Here is a 16,127-nt window from a genome sequence, read left to right as displayed (position 1 = left end):
TTCCTGCATGTCACCTGTTTTAATGAAACACTGTCCTTATCCCCTCCCATCTCTCTTTCCTTGTATTCCCACCAAGTCAGCTTGGTGAGGATCAATCAGCCAGGCTAACGGAGTGCGAATTTTTATCCTACAGCCCTATCTCCCTTCAACATTTCATCTGTCAGCATATGAAGACACAGACGGAGTTCTGTCTGTCTGGAGTCCTTGACTTGTAGTTGTTCTTGATTGTTATTCCCATTTGAGATAGAGACTTTGTGTTTGGCAGAGTTGAGATAAAATGTTGTTGGTTGCTGTGTAGTGTGAGCTTAGGATCAAAGTGTGTTGCATCTCTCTGTGAAGTTAGGAAAAGTGTTTATTATTATTACTGTAAGAATAATCACAGATACTGAATTATGCTAGTCCTTGGACGCTTTACGGGCTTTATGATCCAAATCTTAAGTCCAGATTTTATGTAAAAGTGGGATTTCTGCCAGCTGAACTATAATGCTGTGAGTGTTATCCTTATGGCAGATTCATAAAAGCTTTACAAAGCCTGTAACAATACAAGATGCATGCTCTGTCATTCCGTTTGATCTCACCCGAGCCATGAAATCTTTGATCCGCTCTTCTGTTCCTCTCCGCTCTGTGTAATATTAAAAACCAAAAGTACAATGCCGTGACTGTTACTTTAAAGGAACCCAAATCCTTCTCATCATACATTAATAACCATTCGCACCACGCACACACACACCCCACCAACACAAAAAAAAACACCATCTTAGACATAGAGAATCATGAAATGCTACGCCCTTACGATCTTTTCTTTTTCTTCATATTGCTTTATTCCCCAATGTCACGCTTTGCAGCAACACAGAACTCAAGCTCTCTTCATAAAAACTACACACTGCCAAGGTGAGGCAGAAAAATAATAAGAAAGTTTAACGATTTGAGCCTAATCTTTCTACCTCAACTCTGCACATATTTATGCAAAACCTCACAGGCAGAAAGCAATTGGAGTGTTGTTTTGCTTCTTTTCCATACGAATGTTAGCTATCAAACTAGCTGGGGCGCTAATGTTTTTCTAATAAGAGCTCACCTTTAATTTCAGTCAAACGAGGCAGTTGCTGCAGATTAGCAGAGGCAATTTTCTGCTTCAGATTCCATTATTAAAACACCCCTGCTATCAGAAAGTTTCTTGTTGAATAGAAAAAAAGAATGAGTTTTTTCTTTTTTTTCCTTCTTGAGTTTGGATTAATACCTTGAGGCTATTGTTGCTGTTATCTCCAGTTCTAAGGGAGTAATTCAGAATGCGAACCAGCTGTCAGAGCGCAATGTCAAATATCAACCAGTCATACAATTTTAATGATGCGACTGAAACTCTTGGCAGCTGATTTCAACACAACAACACCGTCTTCATTTTCCGCGCAACAGTACAAATCCTTAAGGGCTTACAAGTTCTCTTCTTTTAGGTTTAGACGGACCTTTTAATTTGAGCCATTCATCCATAAATCCTATATACTGTATACTAAGGCTCTTAACTATTTTAATAATAACTCAGGCCAACGCATCCGCGAGTGAATCCAGCTCAAACTAAGTTGGTCCACATCTACTACTTAATTAAATAAGTCCTCAAAGCACCTAATTAAACGGATGATGTTCAAACATAACACAACCGTTTGACTCGCAGTCCGCTGACTCCTGATCACCGAGTGTGGCGCCTCATGATATGGCAGAGGTAAAATTGTGATTGCTATGGTTGCCATGGGCTACTGTTTGTCCATACAAGCTGCAAGGGTTATTTGTCATTTAATACATCACTGTCACATTCTCACTCCTTCTGTCTCTCGCTCTCTTTCGCTCAGGTTGCATTCACTTCTCTGTTCATGAATATTCTCTCCGCCAGTGATTTATTTAATCCTGTCGCTCTATCCTCCACTGCACACGCAGGCGCACACAGCCACACACACACTAAGACGACACAGCACACACGGCAGTGCAGGGATGTTTCACCTATACTTGTGTGTGTGTGTGTGTGTTTGCGCATGTGTTTATCTCATGCACAGACATGCAGTGTATTTACAAAACGCAGATCACACACACACACGCGCGCGCACACACACACTCAAACTGCTTTATTGTGTGTATTTGTCAGTGAAGGCAGGGACTACTGAGCTCATTCATATGTGAAGGATGCATGAGTCTGTAATTGCTTTCTGGGATGGCGTGAGGATAGCGGCGTGCGCGTGCGTGCGTGCACAAGAGTCCCTGCCTGCCTGAGAGTGCGCTTGTGTATGTGCACGTGCGCATTTGTGTAAGTGGATGTCAAGTGGTCCACTTCCCTAAATAAAACGGCATGTCCCATCATGTCATCATGTCAAATCATCTTTTAACATGATGGAACATGTTCCTCCTTATCAAACCGAACACTTAATTCCTTCTCTTTCTGTTCATCTCTCGTTCTTTTCTTTTTTTTTGCACCCTCAAATATTATTGTGGGGTGGCATGAAATTAATTTAATTCATTGCTGTGGCCACAAGTGGCACATTCTGATTTATTTTTTTTTCGCAGAGATCTGCAGAATGTCTTGTTTAGAGGCGCAGTGAGGTTTGCTTTGGAAACACTTTGTCTGGAGACAATCATGACATTAAGACCCTTTGAAATAATACATTTAATAGAATTTATATGATCTTGTTTTGCTGTATTTTACTCTCTCTAAAATCCACAGAGCAGGGAGTCCATTCATAAATAAAACAAATGGAAAACTCATGTCATCAAGACAAATAGGCACATACAGTTGCATAGTGATGTAGTACAATATCAGCAGTGCAGCACCAAGCATGGTGGTCCACACTGGCCAGTATGGCCTCCAAGACAGTAGAAGAAGCATTGCAGAATAACAAGTTGTGTCTCTGTGTATGTATGCAAGCGTCTATGTGTGTGTACGTATCTGTCTCCCAGTCCTTTCAGTTGCAAGTTCTGTCACAACAGCAGGTAAATTACCAAGAGCAACAGAGCACTCAAGGATTACCCTCTTGTAGGATTAGTATTCACTACCTGTACGTGTGTTTGTGCACGTGTGTATGCGCCTGTTTGCATCTGAGGGTGTGGATGCGATTGTTTGCTTTTGTCTACACACATGTACTGAGTGTGTGAGTCAGATAAAAAAGAAAAGAGAAAGTTTGACTTTGCTTCCTAAGCTCCTTTGTCGATGCATAATTCATCTCTCTCTACAGGCTGCACCTTAAAGCCTTTGAAACTATCTTAGCTTCTTCAACTGCAGCTAAAACAAACTACAAACAAGCTCAAGATTTTATTTTGTTTTGCTCATCATGAGATTTATTGATGCAAGCCAGTTACTGCTGCTGATGGTGGAGTTTCAATCATGTCCAATGCTCACTTCCAAGTATCTCGTACGTGGTTAAAATTTCCATTTGGCAATCAGAGTTGCGATTAGAAACTGTTTTGGAGGTTAGTTTTTGTCATTATTTTGTTCAGTGTCTCAAAATAAAATTAATGCTGCTCCTGTGAGTTTGCCATTGGGTTTAATAACCAGGCAAGGTCTGATATAAACATGAAGTCTGTATATAAAAAGTTATTACAACCTCTAACAATGACGAGCGTGTTTATTTTAGGGGAGTTTCTTTGAAGTCATAAAGACAAATTTACACTTATTTTAATCCAGTGAAATACTGTTAGCTCTAAAGCTTCCATTATGCTAAAGAAAATTAAGTTTTTTTAATTAGAAATTGTGTTAATTACTTTAAACTGAAAAACTACTTGGAAACATGATAATATTCAAATAGATTAGCCACAAAATTAAAACCCTAACCCTAACAGCAGAAGTAAATAACACTGATTGGACCTGGCATTCACATGGATGTCACTTAAACATGTCCCACCCTCCTAGACCAGAACAGATGCTGCCACCTCATAGCAATGACACTCCAGCAGGATGCAGCCTGACGCAGACACACATGCAAAAGCGGATTTACGAACAACTCAAAAAACATGAAAAACATGACCTGGCCTCCAAATTCTCTAGATCCCAAACTGATAAAGTATCTGAGGGATTATCCACAAAGGCCCTACAATATTCTGTTACCAGACACCACATCACACCGTCACACCCCTGTTTACAAGACCTACGCAAGGTTACTAAGGTGGTCATAATGTTATGCCTGATCTGTGTGTGTATTTTTATATTTTTTGGACCGCGTACTTGTCACTCTCTCCTCTCTCTGTCACACAGCGGCTTTTTAATACAATGTTGAAAAGACAACCTTCAGGTATCACCTGTAGCGAGACAACACAGTCTCTTTGAAATCCATTCGGTGGATTGTCTGAAAACGAACAGTCGTCGTAGGCAAGAGATTTGAGCGATCTACAGTAACTGGAGACACATCCTGTCACACTGAGCCTTCTCTCAATGCTCCTCTTTTTCCAGGCCCCGCCACACCGGACCTTTGTGTACCGAGCTGCAGGACAAAGTGTTCCAGTGCTACAGAGAAAATCCGAAGCAGACCCTGCAGTGCTCCAGCCTGGCCAAACAGTACATCGCCTGCGTCCATCAAGCAAAGAAGGTATGAGGAGGGCGGGTCCTTGTCAGCTTCAGGGCGCGGGTTTGTTTATGTCACTGTATTAGACTTTTATGTGTGTGAATGTTTGTGCGTGACAGGTGATATTGTGCTACTTTAAATTTTCCACATCAATAGTTTATTTCTTCCACCATTACCGCTTCCCTTCCCCTCACTTTCCCTTTGAGTGACGCACTTGGCCGATGTATTCAGAGGAGCTCGTCTTCTGTAAAGGCACAGTTTTTAAATGCGCTTCCAGTTTCCAACGTGAGGACGGTCTGGGATAAGTCAGACCTGGAGGAAGCTCGGCAGTGACAGTGGAACAAAAAGGGCAAAGAGACAAATAATCCTCTTCTGAGGATTGTAATCTACACGTTGGTTACTCTGACACTTCAGATGGGAAGCTTAATCAATGAGACGCGCTTATTGAGCGGATTTCTAAGTCGCCAGGCGTGCACTTTGTTTTGGAACTTTCTGATAGGAAGATTACACCATTATTAGTGTATTAAAATCGGTTTTGGCATTCAGCGCTTTGAAACGCATTCTGCTCGCTGCCGATGCTTTCGCAAATAACGTTCAGACCCTACGCTTATCTACAAAGTGCTTATTTTACCCAATTTCTCCATCAAAAAAACAATAATGAATGGGGCAATTTGCACATTATTATCATGACAAAATGCACTGATACAGCTCCAAAGTAGATAAAAGGCACAAAACAACAATTGGTGAATTTGGCAGTTTAAACAGTCGATAAAAGCGAGGCAAGGGCTCACAATAAAAGCTATCAGACTTTCTAAACTGGTTCAAAAGATGCATTTGCCAGAGGGATGGTGCTCTTTGGGATAAAAACTGCATGTTTGTACATAAGTAAATTTAGTTTTTTTGTGACCACGTTATATAAATTCAAATTTGAAGTGTTTACGTTGTTAAGTGTAAAATGGTTTTGCAGAGCAGAGACAAGCTGTTTTTCCTCTTGTTTAACTCGGATTCAATCAGGAATATGTTCGGCATATAAAGAGTCGAAGCATGAAATACTAGAATTAATTAAAAGCTTTGATGTACGCTGAATAGTGCTGAACCGGCTTAGGCTCTGCACTGTCCTCTGATTTGACTGACGGTCATAAATCTGTCGTCACGGTGGTTTAGATGCCAAATATTATTCCGCTTTATGCTGATGAAAGAATTACAATAACAATTAGTTTATAGATCTCTTTGTGGCACCGCATGTCAAAAGATCAAATTACTCCAGACTTCCACAAGTTAAAAAACCTCAGAGTCTGACGCTTTTTTTTTTTGCTTTTTTTGAGCACTTCAAATGGTTGCTTGCTCGCTTTCGGAAAGAAAAGGGAATCCGAGACATTTTATCGCTGACATCTCCTCTGTCTAACCTTTCTTTATGGGTATAATCTGACTGAGATGAAATCTTTTGTTGAAAGAGTAGCCCGCATTACTCCTTTGAAGCTGGCTGACCTTTAGGAGCCGTATCACAATCTCCAACTTAAAAAGGTATATAAATGTTCATAGATTTGAGATATGAATGTGTAAATGTAAAAGATCCTATATTTAAGTGTGGCATTAAACTATCTCCGCATAATATCCCGTGTTTTGTTAAATCCCCTTTTTCTTTATTGCTCACATGTCCGCCCAGTCTTCACGTGCATCATGTGCTCGTCCTTGTATCTTTCATGCAGCTGACGCTATTGATCCGTCCCCTCCTTTTCAGGCCCCTTCACACACTAAAGCATCTTCCACTGCCACTTGGTGCACTAGTTCTGGACATGGTGCTGTTTTAGTTGGACTGTGGATGCGTCCCTCGGCTCAGACTCTTCATGCCGTTTGTTGAACATGTTTCGCAACATAGACACAGCATATTTGTTCATGCAAATAATCACCAACTTTGCTAAAGCAGCGAGTGAACTTCGTGGGGTGATTCTCTCAGACCTATAAACCACGTATGCGTCGTTTGCCTACTCCCTCTACTCCCTCTGCTTCCACTCATGCCTCAGCTTCTATCTCTGTAATAAAATTTGAGAAAAAGAAAAAAAAAAAACACCAGTGGCATAGATTGAGCAGTAGATTGAGCAGGATCGTGTATAGCGCATTGATTAATGATGAAGAAGCCACAGAGAAAAAGGAGTTTTAATCAAGTCGAGGGATTTTCCCCAGGGACACACAGGGGAGATGAAGGGGACTTGCAGACTGAAAGACTTGAGGTAAAGGTATTAAATTATGTGAAAGGATGCATGCTAGTGCTCTATAAACAATAAGAAGTTATATACTGTACAGCAGTTTCAGCTGCAGCTCACGGGTGCTGCAGTTTGAAATGCAAACTTTGCTCCTTCTCATAATCACAACTTAGTCAAACACGAACACACGATGCATATATCTATCTCTGCTCATCGTGATTAAAACAAATCTAGAAAAAAAAAGCCTTCATTATAACTCTAGTACCTACCTTGAGTAGTAAAGCAAACACACTTTGGTGCAGTTCAAATAAGTTCTGATCGCTAATTCAGCGAACCTTAAATGGTGTCAGTTCGCCAAAATCATACTCTGCTCTAAATAATGGGTCTCAAGTTGTAACCCGCAGCACAAAGGAGTTTGCACATCAAGCCTGTATTATTAGTGTGTAATTGTCACATACACCCTCGCAGTGTGTCAGTCATGTTTAAACACCAACTCAGAATTTCTGTTTTTTTTTTTCGCTCCCTTAAAAAGCCTCTTTGACTTCTCTGCCACTACGCATGTAGACGCGTCCCCAGAAATGTTTTCTGATGAACCGTGAACATATTTTGCCGCCCCCCTGTTCAGGATCAGTGGGACTGTGGAAGGCGGTGGTCTAGTTCTTGTGGTGTAGTTCCAGTATTGCGAGCGGTGCAGTTAATTCTCCGAATTTATTTTTTTAAATTTCTCCTCTGGAATACATAAACCTTACATTTTCTTTTTCTACATTCAAGAAGTGACATAGCTATAAAAACATCCTCACTGCTCACTGACAAATCCATTCTGTTTCTTGTAGAGATTTTTTTTTTTGCTACAAATAAGATCAGATCAGAGATTTAGAAATGCACACGCTAAATATAGGCTGAACACACTCTGTCATGATTAACTTTCTGATAGAAGTCTTTTAAAATCACAGCCGCTTTTAGCGGGACTTACTATTTTCCATAATAATAATATAATGCTGAGCTAAAGTGTGAGTTCAGATGGCACCCAAATGACGGGGTGAAAACAGAGAGATGAGTGGAGCTGCCACCAGAGGCTCCCTATCAGTCTTCCTTAATGAAAACAAATGAGTGGGCAGTCCCTGGACCCCCCTGGACACGCTGGAGCTGTCCAGTCTGCCTGTCTATAAATGGATCTTATAACACCAGCAGCTGAACTCTTCGACTCTTGGAGTTTCACGAGGAAAAACTTTCAGGATTGCTGCATGTGGTTAAGGGTCAAGAGGAATCAATATGCACCACAGATTAAGTTGTGAGAGAGACAGAGAGCACTGCATCGTATTTTATTTATTTAATCTTTTCTGGTAAATACATTATTATTATGCACTCATCTGCACTGGGTTGCATGTTCAGGAGGGACAGAATTTCGAACTGCCTGACATGCCCGTATCCTTCATAATTATGGACTTTGAGAAGTCTCTGCTACACTGAAGGACGTCAGTAATGCACCATGCGCTCCACATATTTTAAGATCCGCTAGTTGGATTTAGAGGCCATTTTTATTCAAACCAAAAAGACAAATAAACTGGCTGTTCTTGCTCAGATAAAACATCTAGAAAAGACATACAACATTTTGGCTTCAGTCATTTTTCAGCTTCGTGCGATAATATAAGACTACTCAATAGACAGCAAAGCTTTTAGCCTGGTGAAAACCTCCCGGCAGCTTAAAAGCTCTCTTCTTTTGTTATCTGTGTCTGCTTGTAAGGACTTTCTAAAGCAGATGCATTCTTCTTCGTGATTAAAGGGAGAGAGCGGTATTTTTTCTGACAAATTAATCTTTGTCTGAAGTTGATACTGTACGGTGCGCACTTTTCTCCAACGTAGTTATCTTTCTCTTTTGTGCCTCTTTCTGTGCCGTATTGAAAACCATATTTGTGCCAAGACTCTTTCCCTCATAGATTGGTGCCACTATAGTAAATTGTTTTAAAATAACAACACCCCTATACACCAGCAGTAAGCTCATATTGTTTTGTCGGTGGTCAGTTCTGTCATTTCCACCCAGCCATATATATATAAATATATATATCTGTTACCCTCTGTCAGACTGTCTGTGTTTGTCAATCAATCTGCCAATGCAACCACCCGCCTGCTTATCTGTCTTTTTTTCTGCCAGAGTCTTGATCTGAACATCACTACAGTATCTATCTCACTTTTTCTGTCTCCCGCTTGAAGTCCGCCCAACTCGCTATCTGCAGTGGCACAGCCTTCCTTATATGTCACTCAGAAGTCCTTTTATGTTTTATGATTCATGCATGCGCACACATACACATTTCCACACATTCTGCCATCCACTAAAGACAGTTGGTTGAGGATGTGCCCTTTCACCTCCTCTCTGCTATCACTCTCCTGTCACATTCTGTGCTCGGGCCATTGTCATGCATATGACCCCTTATGGGTGTGTGTGTGTGTGTGTGTGTGTGTGTGTATTTGTGTGTGTGAGGGATAAATGTCAATTCACCAAGGCCCCACGTTATCATAAGGCCTGGGTGGTTTCGTCTCTGTTTGGTGCGACCTTAGACACTGTCGTATATATATTGTCACTACTTTACGTGGTCGTTTTTAATAGAAGTTAATTTACTCGAGCGTTTTTGTGTGTGCATAAGCGTGAGTGAGTTCACACTTTCCTCTAATCATCTGTCCTCTCATCAACTTGCTTCTCGCTGGAACATAACACAGCTGCCCTCAAAGTCATATTCAAGAGCAAACGTTTGTCAAACCACCTCTTAAAGTAAGTGTCACCCTTCCTCCTCCACAATACTCCGCTGCTGACCATGCGCTGAATGCTAATGCTAGTGCTGTGCTATTCAGTGCCATCAGCAGGGGCTAACAGAATCGGAGCACCACACTTTCCACTGTATCCCACGTACTTAACCCACTTGAACCCGTCAGTCTCCTGACTGTGCTATTTGTCTACTCTGCCGTGGTGAGTGTGTGTGATTGTGTGCTGGCCCCTGAGATTCCTACTGAAGTGCCTCTCCATTTCTGCCTTGATTACTCAAGGCTTACGGAGCAGTGTTTTAGCGAAAAAAAAAAAAAAAAAAGTGTTGAACAGGTGCATACCGATGGTGCTTTACAGTGCAGTAAAGTGATGAAACTATAGACTAAATATAGATTCAATCACTGTCCTGACCTTACATTGTATAAATACGGACGGAGAAACAGCTTCTCAAAAGTGAAGCCAAAGCAAGTAGAGCTCCCCCTGGTGGTGACTGACTGCAGTATAGGTCATGAGCTCCACCTCGTCCATGTTAATGGATGGGACTTGGGCTAGGGTGGTTTCAGTCACTTTAGGTCCTTAATATAATGTGAATGCATGTGGATATTCATTATCATTTTTAACTGATTTAGTATTGATGCATTAGCATTAATTCAAGAAAGCAGTGACTGCGTATCTGTGTCTGTAATTGCGATACAAGTTTACCGGGAGTTTGGAGTGCATGGGTTTACAGATGGATCCTGTTGTTTTGTTTGTGTCATTTTGGCGTTTATGCGCATTACATATATGTATGCATGTCCATATCCGTGCATCTTGTGTATGTGTGTGTGTGGCGCCACCCTACCCCCCGTCATCAAGCATTTCAGATGCCATTTTCTGCACCAGCCACTTTTAACCACATGTTGTTTTTTTTTAAGGAGCTGTACGTTTCTAAATGTAGTGCCAGCAGCATTTTAAGCACCTCTCAGGCGGCATTCAGCCCCAACAAAATGTTTAGACCTCTATTGCCCATGAAAAAGGACTGAATGGCTTTAGTAATGGCAGACTATTTACACTTCGCTATTCCCCATCTTCCTGCTACAGCAAATTACATCAAATCAAGACATTTCATTCAGACCTGTTCAGTTTGTCCACGTGAAGAGGTTGATTGATAGAAAGTGGATAAATTCTGCCATTTCCACCAAAAAAGAGGAGAAAAAAAGGGGGGATAGATTTTTGTAGCAGGGATGAAAAGGGAGGGTGCCTGTCAATAGAGGAATGGATGAAGAGTGATGAAAGTCAGGAAAACTTGGAAGAGAATGATGGGAGTCTCGCTTCCTGCTGTTGAAGAACTCTTCCAGAGGAGGTGCAAGAACAGAGCACGAAATATCATCAGAGACTCCTCACACCCTCTCAATAAACTCTTTGAACTGCTGCCTTCAGGACTCAAAGATTTCTCCCACAAGCTGTTAGACTGGTGAACTGCTGGTCTGACCTGGGAAGGGAAACATGCACCTTGCTCTTTGCCCTTATTTTATTTGAAGTATTTTTAGTAGTTTTTTAACTTAGATGAACTGAGATACCACCTATCTTGCAAATCTCAGTGAGAAGCATCATTTCATTCTGTCTGCATTACAGTTGTGTTTATGTCAAAATGACAATAAAGCTTGATTTGATTTGAAGAAAGACTAAGGCGTGGCTGTCAGTGAGGACACGGTTCATCGGAAACTGTAAGGGAGAGACACAGGGAATGAGTGGATGATGGCAGGAATGTAGAGAGAGTGAATAAAGACAAGAGTTTCTGTCAGTACTGACTTAGTATGTTTACATGCACGTGAAAAAAAAAAAAGAATTATTCCCTTAATCTGACTTTAACTGGACATTTTAAATGCATGTATACGCTTAATTGGACTTTAACCGAACAACACATGTGTGCGTGCGCTACAACTACCGCGCTGGCGTGTGACCCCGGAACTTATGCACTTATGTATGTAATAGTTCAACTGGATAGGGCGCCGTATTGACATGGTATTAACCCGCTGACAAGACACATATCGCCACCTAGTGTGGAGGAGGAGGACATGTCCCCGTCAGTCATCCGTTTTTCTCCGTTGCATGTAAACAGGGACAAGGACGGCACTCAGAAAGTCAAATTTCGAGCGTGGCTCCATTAAGCTGTGCATGAAAACGCACTGAGTGGGAGGGGTGGCGGGGAGTACTGAAGTAGGAAGAAAGAAAGAAGGATGCCACTCTGTCTTTCACTGTTGTGATAGTTAGGAAGAAAAGACTGAGACAATACACGCATATTTTAAATGTGTTAAAGAGAAACTGTGTGAGAAACTAAGAAATATGTGTGTGTTTGTGTGTACGGCTATCAGTAGTAGCAGGTGGTGAGCCCCACTGTGAGCCTTGGCCTGCCTGCTAACTCTAATCTGATAATACAGCCGCTCTATTCGGTGCCAGCCTGCTCCTGCACACAAGCGCACACTGGAGTACTTTAAAATGCTCACAGATGCAGTGAGTTCTGTCTTCTGTTATATACCTGTTATTAATACCTTTTTTATAGAATACTAGCACACCTCCTACACTGATTATAGCCCTGCACGACTGCTACTAAAGCATTTACATATACGTGCGTGCAAATATCTATAATATGCTGCCACATTTCTGACTCTTTCTTCCTTCCCTCCTTCTATTCAACCCTTCTTTCGCATCCATCATCTCCAAGGCGACCACCCCGTGAAAGTACATAAAGATTAGCAGTTCCCTCTCGCGTCCCTCCCCTTCAAGCCGCCAACACTCGTCCCCCGTGCACTCTCTCAAATCTATATAACTCTTCATCAGCATCCAGCCAAAATATCTCATCCGTGCTGCTGCACTCCACTGGCCGTCATCATCAGCGTGTGATTGATTCTCTCCTGCCAGGTTTGAGCTACCACGTGTCTCATTCCATTTGGTAAAGATAAGGTGGTGGGGTAAACTGAGACCAAGGAGACTTGGAAAACTGATACATAATCCGTGTATGTAACTATCTCCGCCTCACATTAACACACGTACGTCATGTTTAGCGATTATCGTAGACGCAGCAGATCGTCGGAATACGAACACTGGCTCGAGTGAATCCTGACTTGACTGGTGCCAGGGGGCTCGTTGTGTTCCTTAATGAGCTTAAATGAAAAGGCGCGGATTATGGATTCTACGCTTGGCCTTTTGCAATCGACCTTGAAGCTCTGATTATTTGCTCATGCTCGAAAATTATACAAAGTTGAGATGAAATATCGTGAGTTATTTCGCCACGATAAATACCAAAATATGAAAGTAGTTTCGCAACATGTTATATTTACTTAGAATATATTCAAAAGATAAATATATCTATATCTATATCTATATATATATATATATATATTATAGTATGATATTTTAAATATATATATATATATATATATATATATATATATATACACATATATTATATATATATATATATACATATATATATATATATATAAAATTCACATATATATAAACATGATATATATTAAAATATATATATATATATATATATACACATATATATATATACACATATATATGTATATATATAAGAAAGAACATGCAATATATTCAAAAAGGAGTGGGAGGAAGTAAAACTTATCTAGTCCCAGTCCTTCTCCATGAGTTATTTAACTTGAATTCTTCCATGTTTTACAAAAGATAAACAAACAAAAAGAAAAGGAAAAAAAATAAAACAGAACAATAACAACCAACAAGGTGAGGCAGTAATTCTTAATTTAGTGCGATACTTCCTGTTTCCTTCCTGAGTATTACATTTTTATATATATATATTTTTTAAATTTCATCAGGTCTGAGTACAAATTATAATACGCCCCATCTCGATTTCTGGAAAGTTTTTGGATGGTAATGAATTATTTGTGCTGTTTGCAGTTCAATAATGTCCATGGGTTTTTACCAGTTTTGACCTTATAAATAGTGAATTGGTGTGTTCTAGATATCCAGCCTTATGAATGATTAGTGGATGCGGTGAAGTTTTATAGTTGCTGCCTCATACTTCAACACAGTAACTTATATACGGTAGAACGAGTGCACAGTAAAAATATGAAATGATTTATGGTCGAGTGTATGTTTTGCTATATTTAATACTCAGATGCTTCGTGATAACTTTTTCTGTACATGTTTTATGACTCTGACTGACTACCTGCCAAGGGTGTGACAGCTGGGATAAGCTCCAGCAACCCCTGTGACCATCTCTAGGTGTTTCTGTTTGTCCACTTTAAGCTAAATTAACTAACCTAGGGGTCTGCCATGCTTTGGGCTGCTCCTGTCTGCCCGTGGGGGAGCCATCCCTCAGGTCCCTTCAGCCTGGGCGGTTGGTCAATCTACAACTACGTGTCTACACCATTGTTGTAATGTTTTTATTTGTGTGAAGCACTTTGTGTGGGTTGCATTTTTGTAGGAAAAGTGCTATATAAATAAAGTTTGATTTGATTTGATTAACCAGCTGAGTAGCACCATACAGGAAGACTGATGGAAGAGTTTAAGGGTGTAACTGATATTTTACAATAAAAGATCTCTTCGGTAATAAATCCACGGAGAGTTATCAATTACATTTTCATCTTCGTAGAAGTTTCATCTCATTGTTTCTGGCTTATCACTCACAGCATAGTTCTGGGCTAACAAAAGGCAGCTGTTATCTCCAACAAAAAAAAAACATACTCGTCTACCTTCCAAGCCGGAAAGATTCAAAGAGTCAAGACTCTCACACACCTCTGCTGACAATCAAACAGAGCATCAGTCCTCAGGACGATCACTCACTCACAACATTTCCTAGACTGGAACCGTCTACACTGAGCTGCACTTTATGCTCACTGTTACAATGTTTACATTTTCTTGTACATATGTTTTACCTTTTTTTTCTTTTTTTTTTTTTTTACTTAAGGGTGTTTTTTCTATTCTATAAGTGTTATTTAAATCTCCACGTGTTTATGCGCGCCTCTAAGCCGAGGTCTCGTTACGTTATTATAATGGCAATAAAGACTCTTGAATCGTATTGTCATGTGCATAGTATAGAGACGTGTTTCCATGTGCAGTGAAATTCTTCTTTTGCCATCCACCCTGAGGGCTAACAATATAGAACATCTATAGATATAGAACATAGAAATAGAATATAGAAACATACATATCATACAAAATATAAAATAACTAGAGTAAATATCGATATGCTGAAGGTAGGCAGACAACCAAACCAGCTATTGAAGCATTTAGCAGCTAAGAAACAGGTATTTCCCTATTTGAAAACCAAAAACAGTGACTGTTGGACTTCACCAGGTGGAAGGAAACACAAATGACCAGTAACATTGCTCAGTAAAGATGCACAAATAAACAAGTCAGTCGTAACACCTTGAAAGGGGATGGATGTTGTGTTCGTAACTCGTTTCTGCTGCATCCCTTAACGTCACTTATTGCAAGCCCGTGTATGTAACCAACGAGCCGGCTAACTGACTTCCTCGATTGACTAATTGACTGTCTGGCTGTCACCCTGACTGCGTAATCAGTGAATGTCTGTGTGTTTATAAAGCAGTCATAGCCACGGCCACTGTGAGCCTCTGATTGACAGTCCTGCCTGGCAACTGTCTCCGTCCCTCCTGAGAGAGGTGGAGAACTGAGAGCTGTTAGCACTGAGCAGAGAAGACAGTTATTGATTTTCTACTTGTCTATTATTTTTGTTTTTCACAGAGAAAAGAGTGTGCCCTTGTGTGTGTGTGTGTGTGTTTGCGCGCGCTTGTGAAGGTCTCTTTATATTTGCTGCAGATGTGTTTTCATGTGTGTCGCTCTGTCTGTATGTTGCCCATTAGCTTATAACCGCGGAAGTGTGAACGAACGTACCACGCTGTTGCTCCTACGTTGCCGTTGAAAGTTGATTCCCAGCCAACTAACACAACAATCTATCTACTCCTCACACGGCTTGCTAATTGGACGGAGACTGGCAGGTGGAAGGAAACATCTGTTTGTGTGTCTGGCTGCAGTGTGTATTATCGTGCGTGTTAAATCTTACCTGAACAGACACTTTTCCAGTGATAATGAAGTCAGAATCAGAATTACTTTATTAATCCCAAGAGGAAATTACTCTTCGTTATTGCAGCTCCTACTCAAAGCGTACCAGTGTTCAGAATAAAGAGCAATGTAGGCAATAAAATTATGTAAGAATATGTAGGCAATTATATTAAGAATACACGCATCCAGGGCTTGACGTTAACACCCGCCAAATGCTGGTGAGTTTCAGCAGTGGCCACTTTGGCAGGCTGAATTCTATACACATTTTCTAATTGCAGTTTTCTCAAACGGCATCTGAAATAATAAATGAAATGCAAAAGAATACTACGACACTACATTTCCCATGAGCACTGTGTGCGGTTGCTCATTGGTCCATTCATGACCGACGGCACCGTAGTCAGGCGTTCTCTTCACAACCACGAACACGGTTGTGAAGAGAACGTGGTGGGAGTGATACTGTGGAGACATATTGAAGGTATCAGAAAACCCGGGGAGGAGACAAACGAAAGAAAAGAGGACAACGGAACGCAGGATGGACAGACGGAGACGAAAAAGCCAATTAACGAAAAATTAGAACACGGC

At 40.8% G+C, this 16,127-nt stretch overlaps 1 protein-coding gene across 2 annotated transcripts in view; it reads left to right on the top strand.

Annotated features, from left to right (window-relative positions):
• LOC125007015 (MICOS complex subunit mic25a-like) overlaps window positions 1-16,127 on the top strand; it is a 58,263-nt gene that overhangs the window by 36,409 nt on the left and 5,727 nt on the right. For both annotated transcript variants that reach the window (XM_047583567.1, XM_047583569.1), the window contains one exon: window positions 4,424-4,559. In XM_047583567.1, the coding sequence (XP_047439523.1) occupies window positions 4,424-4,559 (136 nt within the window). The remainder of the gene's footprint in view (window positions 1-4,423; window positions 4,560-16,127) is intronic.

The sequence above is a fragment of the Mugil cephalus genome, chromosome 4 (genome assembly GCF_022458985.1).
Source record: "Mugil cephalus isolate CIBA_MC_2020 chromosome 4, CIBA_Mcephalus_1.1, whole genome shotgun sequence".
NCBI lineage: Eukaryota > Metazoa > Chordata > Actinopteri > Mugiliformes > Mugilidae > Mugil > Mugil cephalus.
Note: the sequence above shows the minus strand (reverse complement) of the source record. Positions and strands in the feature narration are given on the sequence as shown.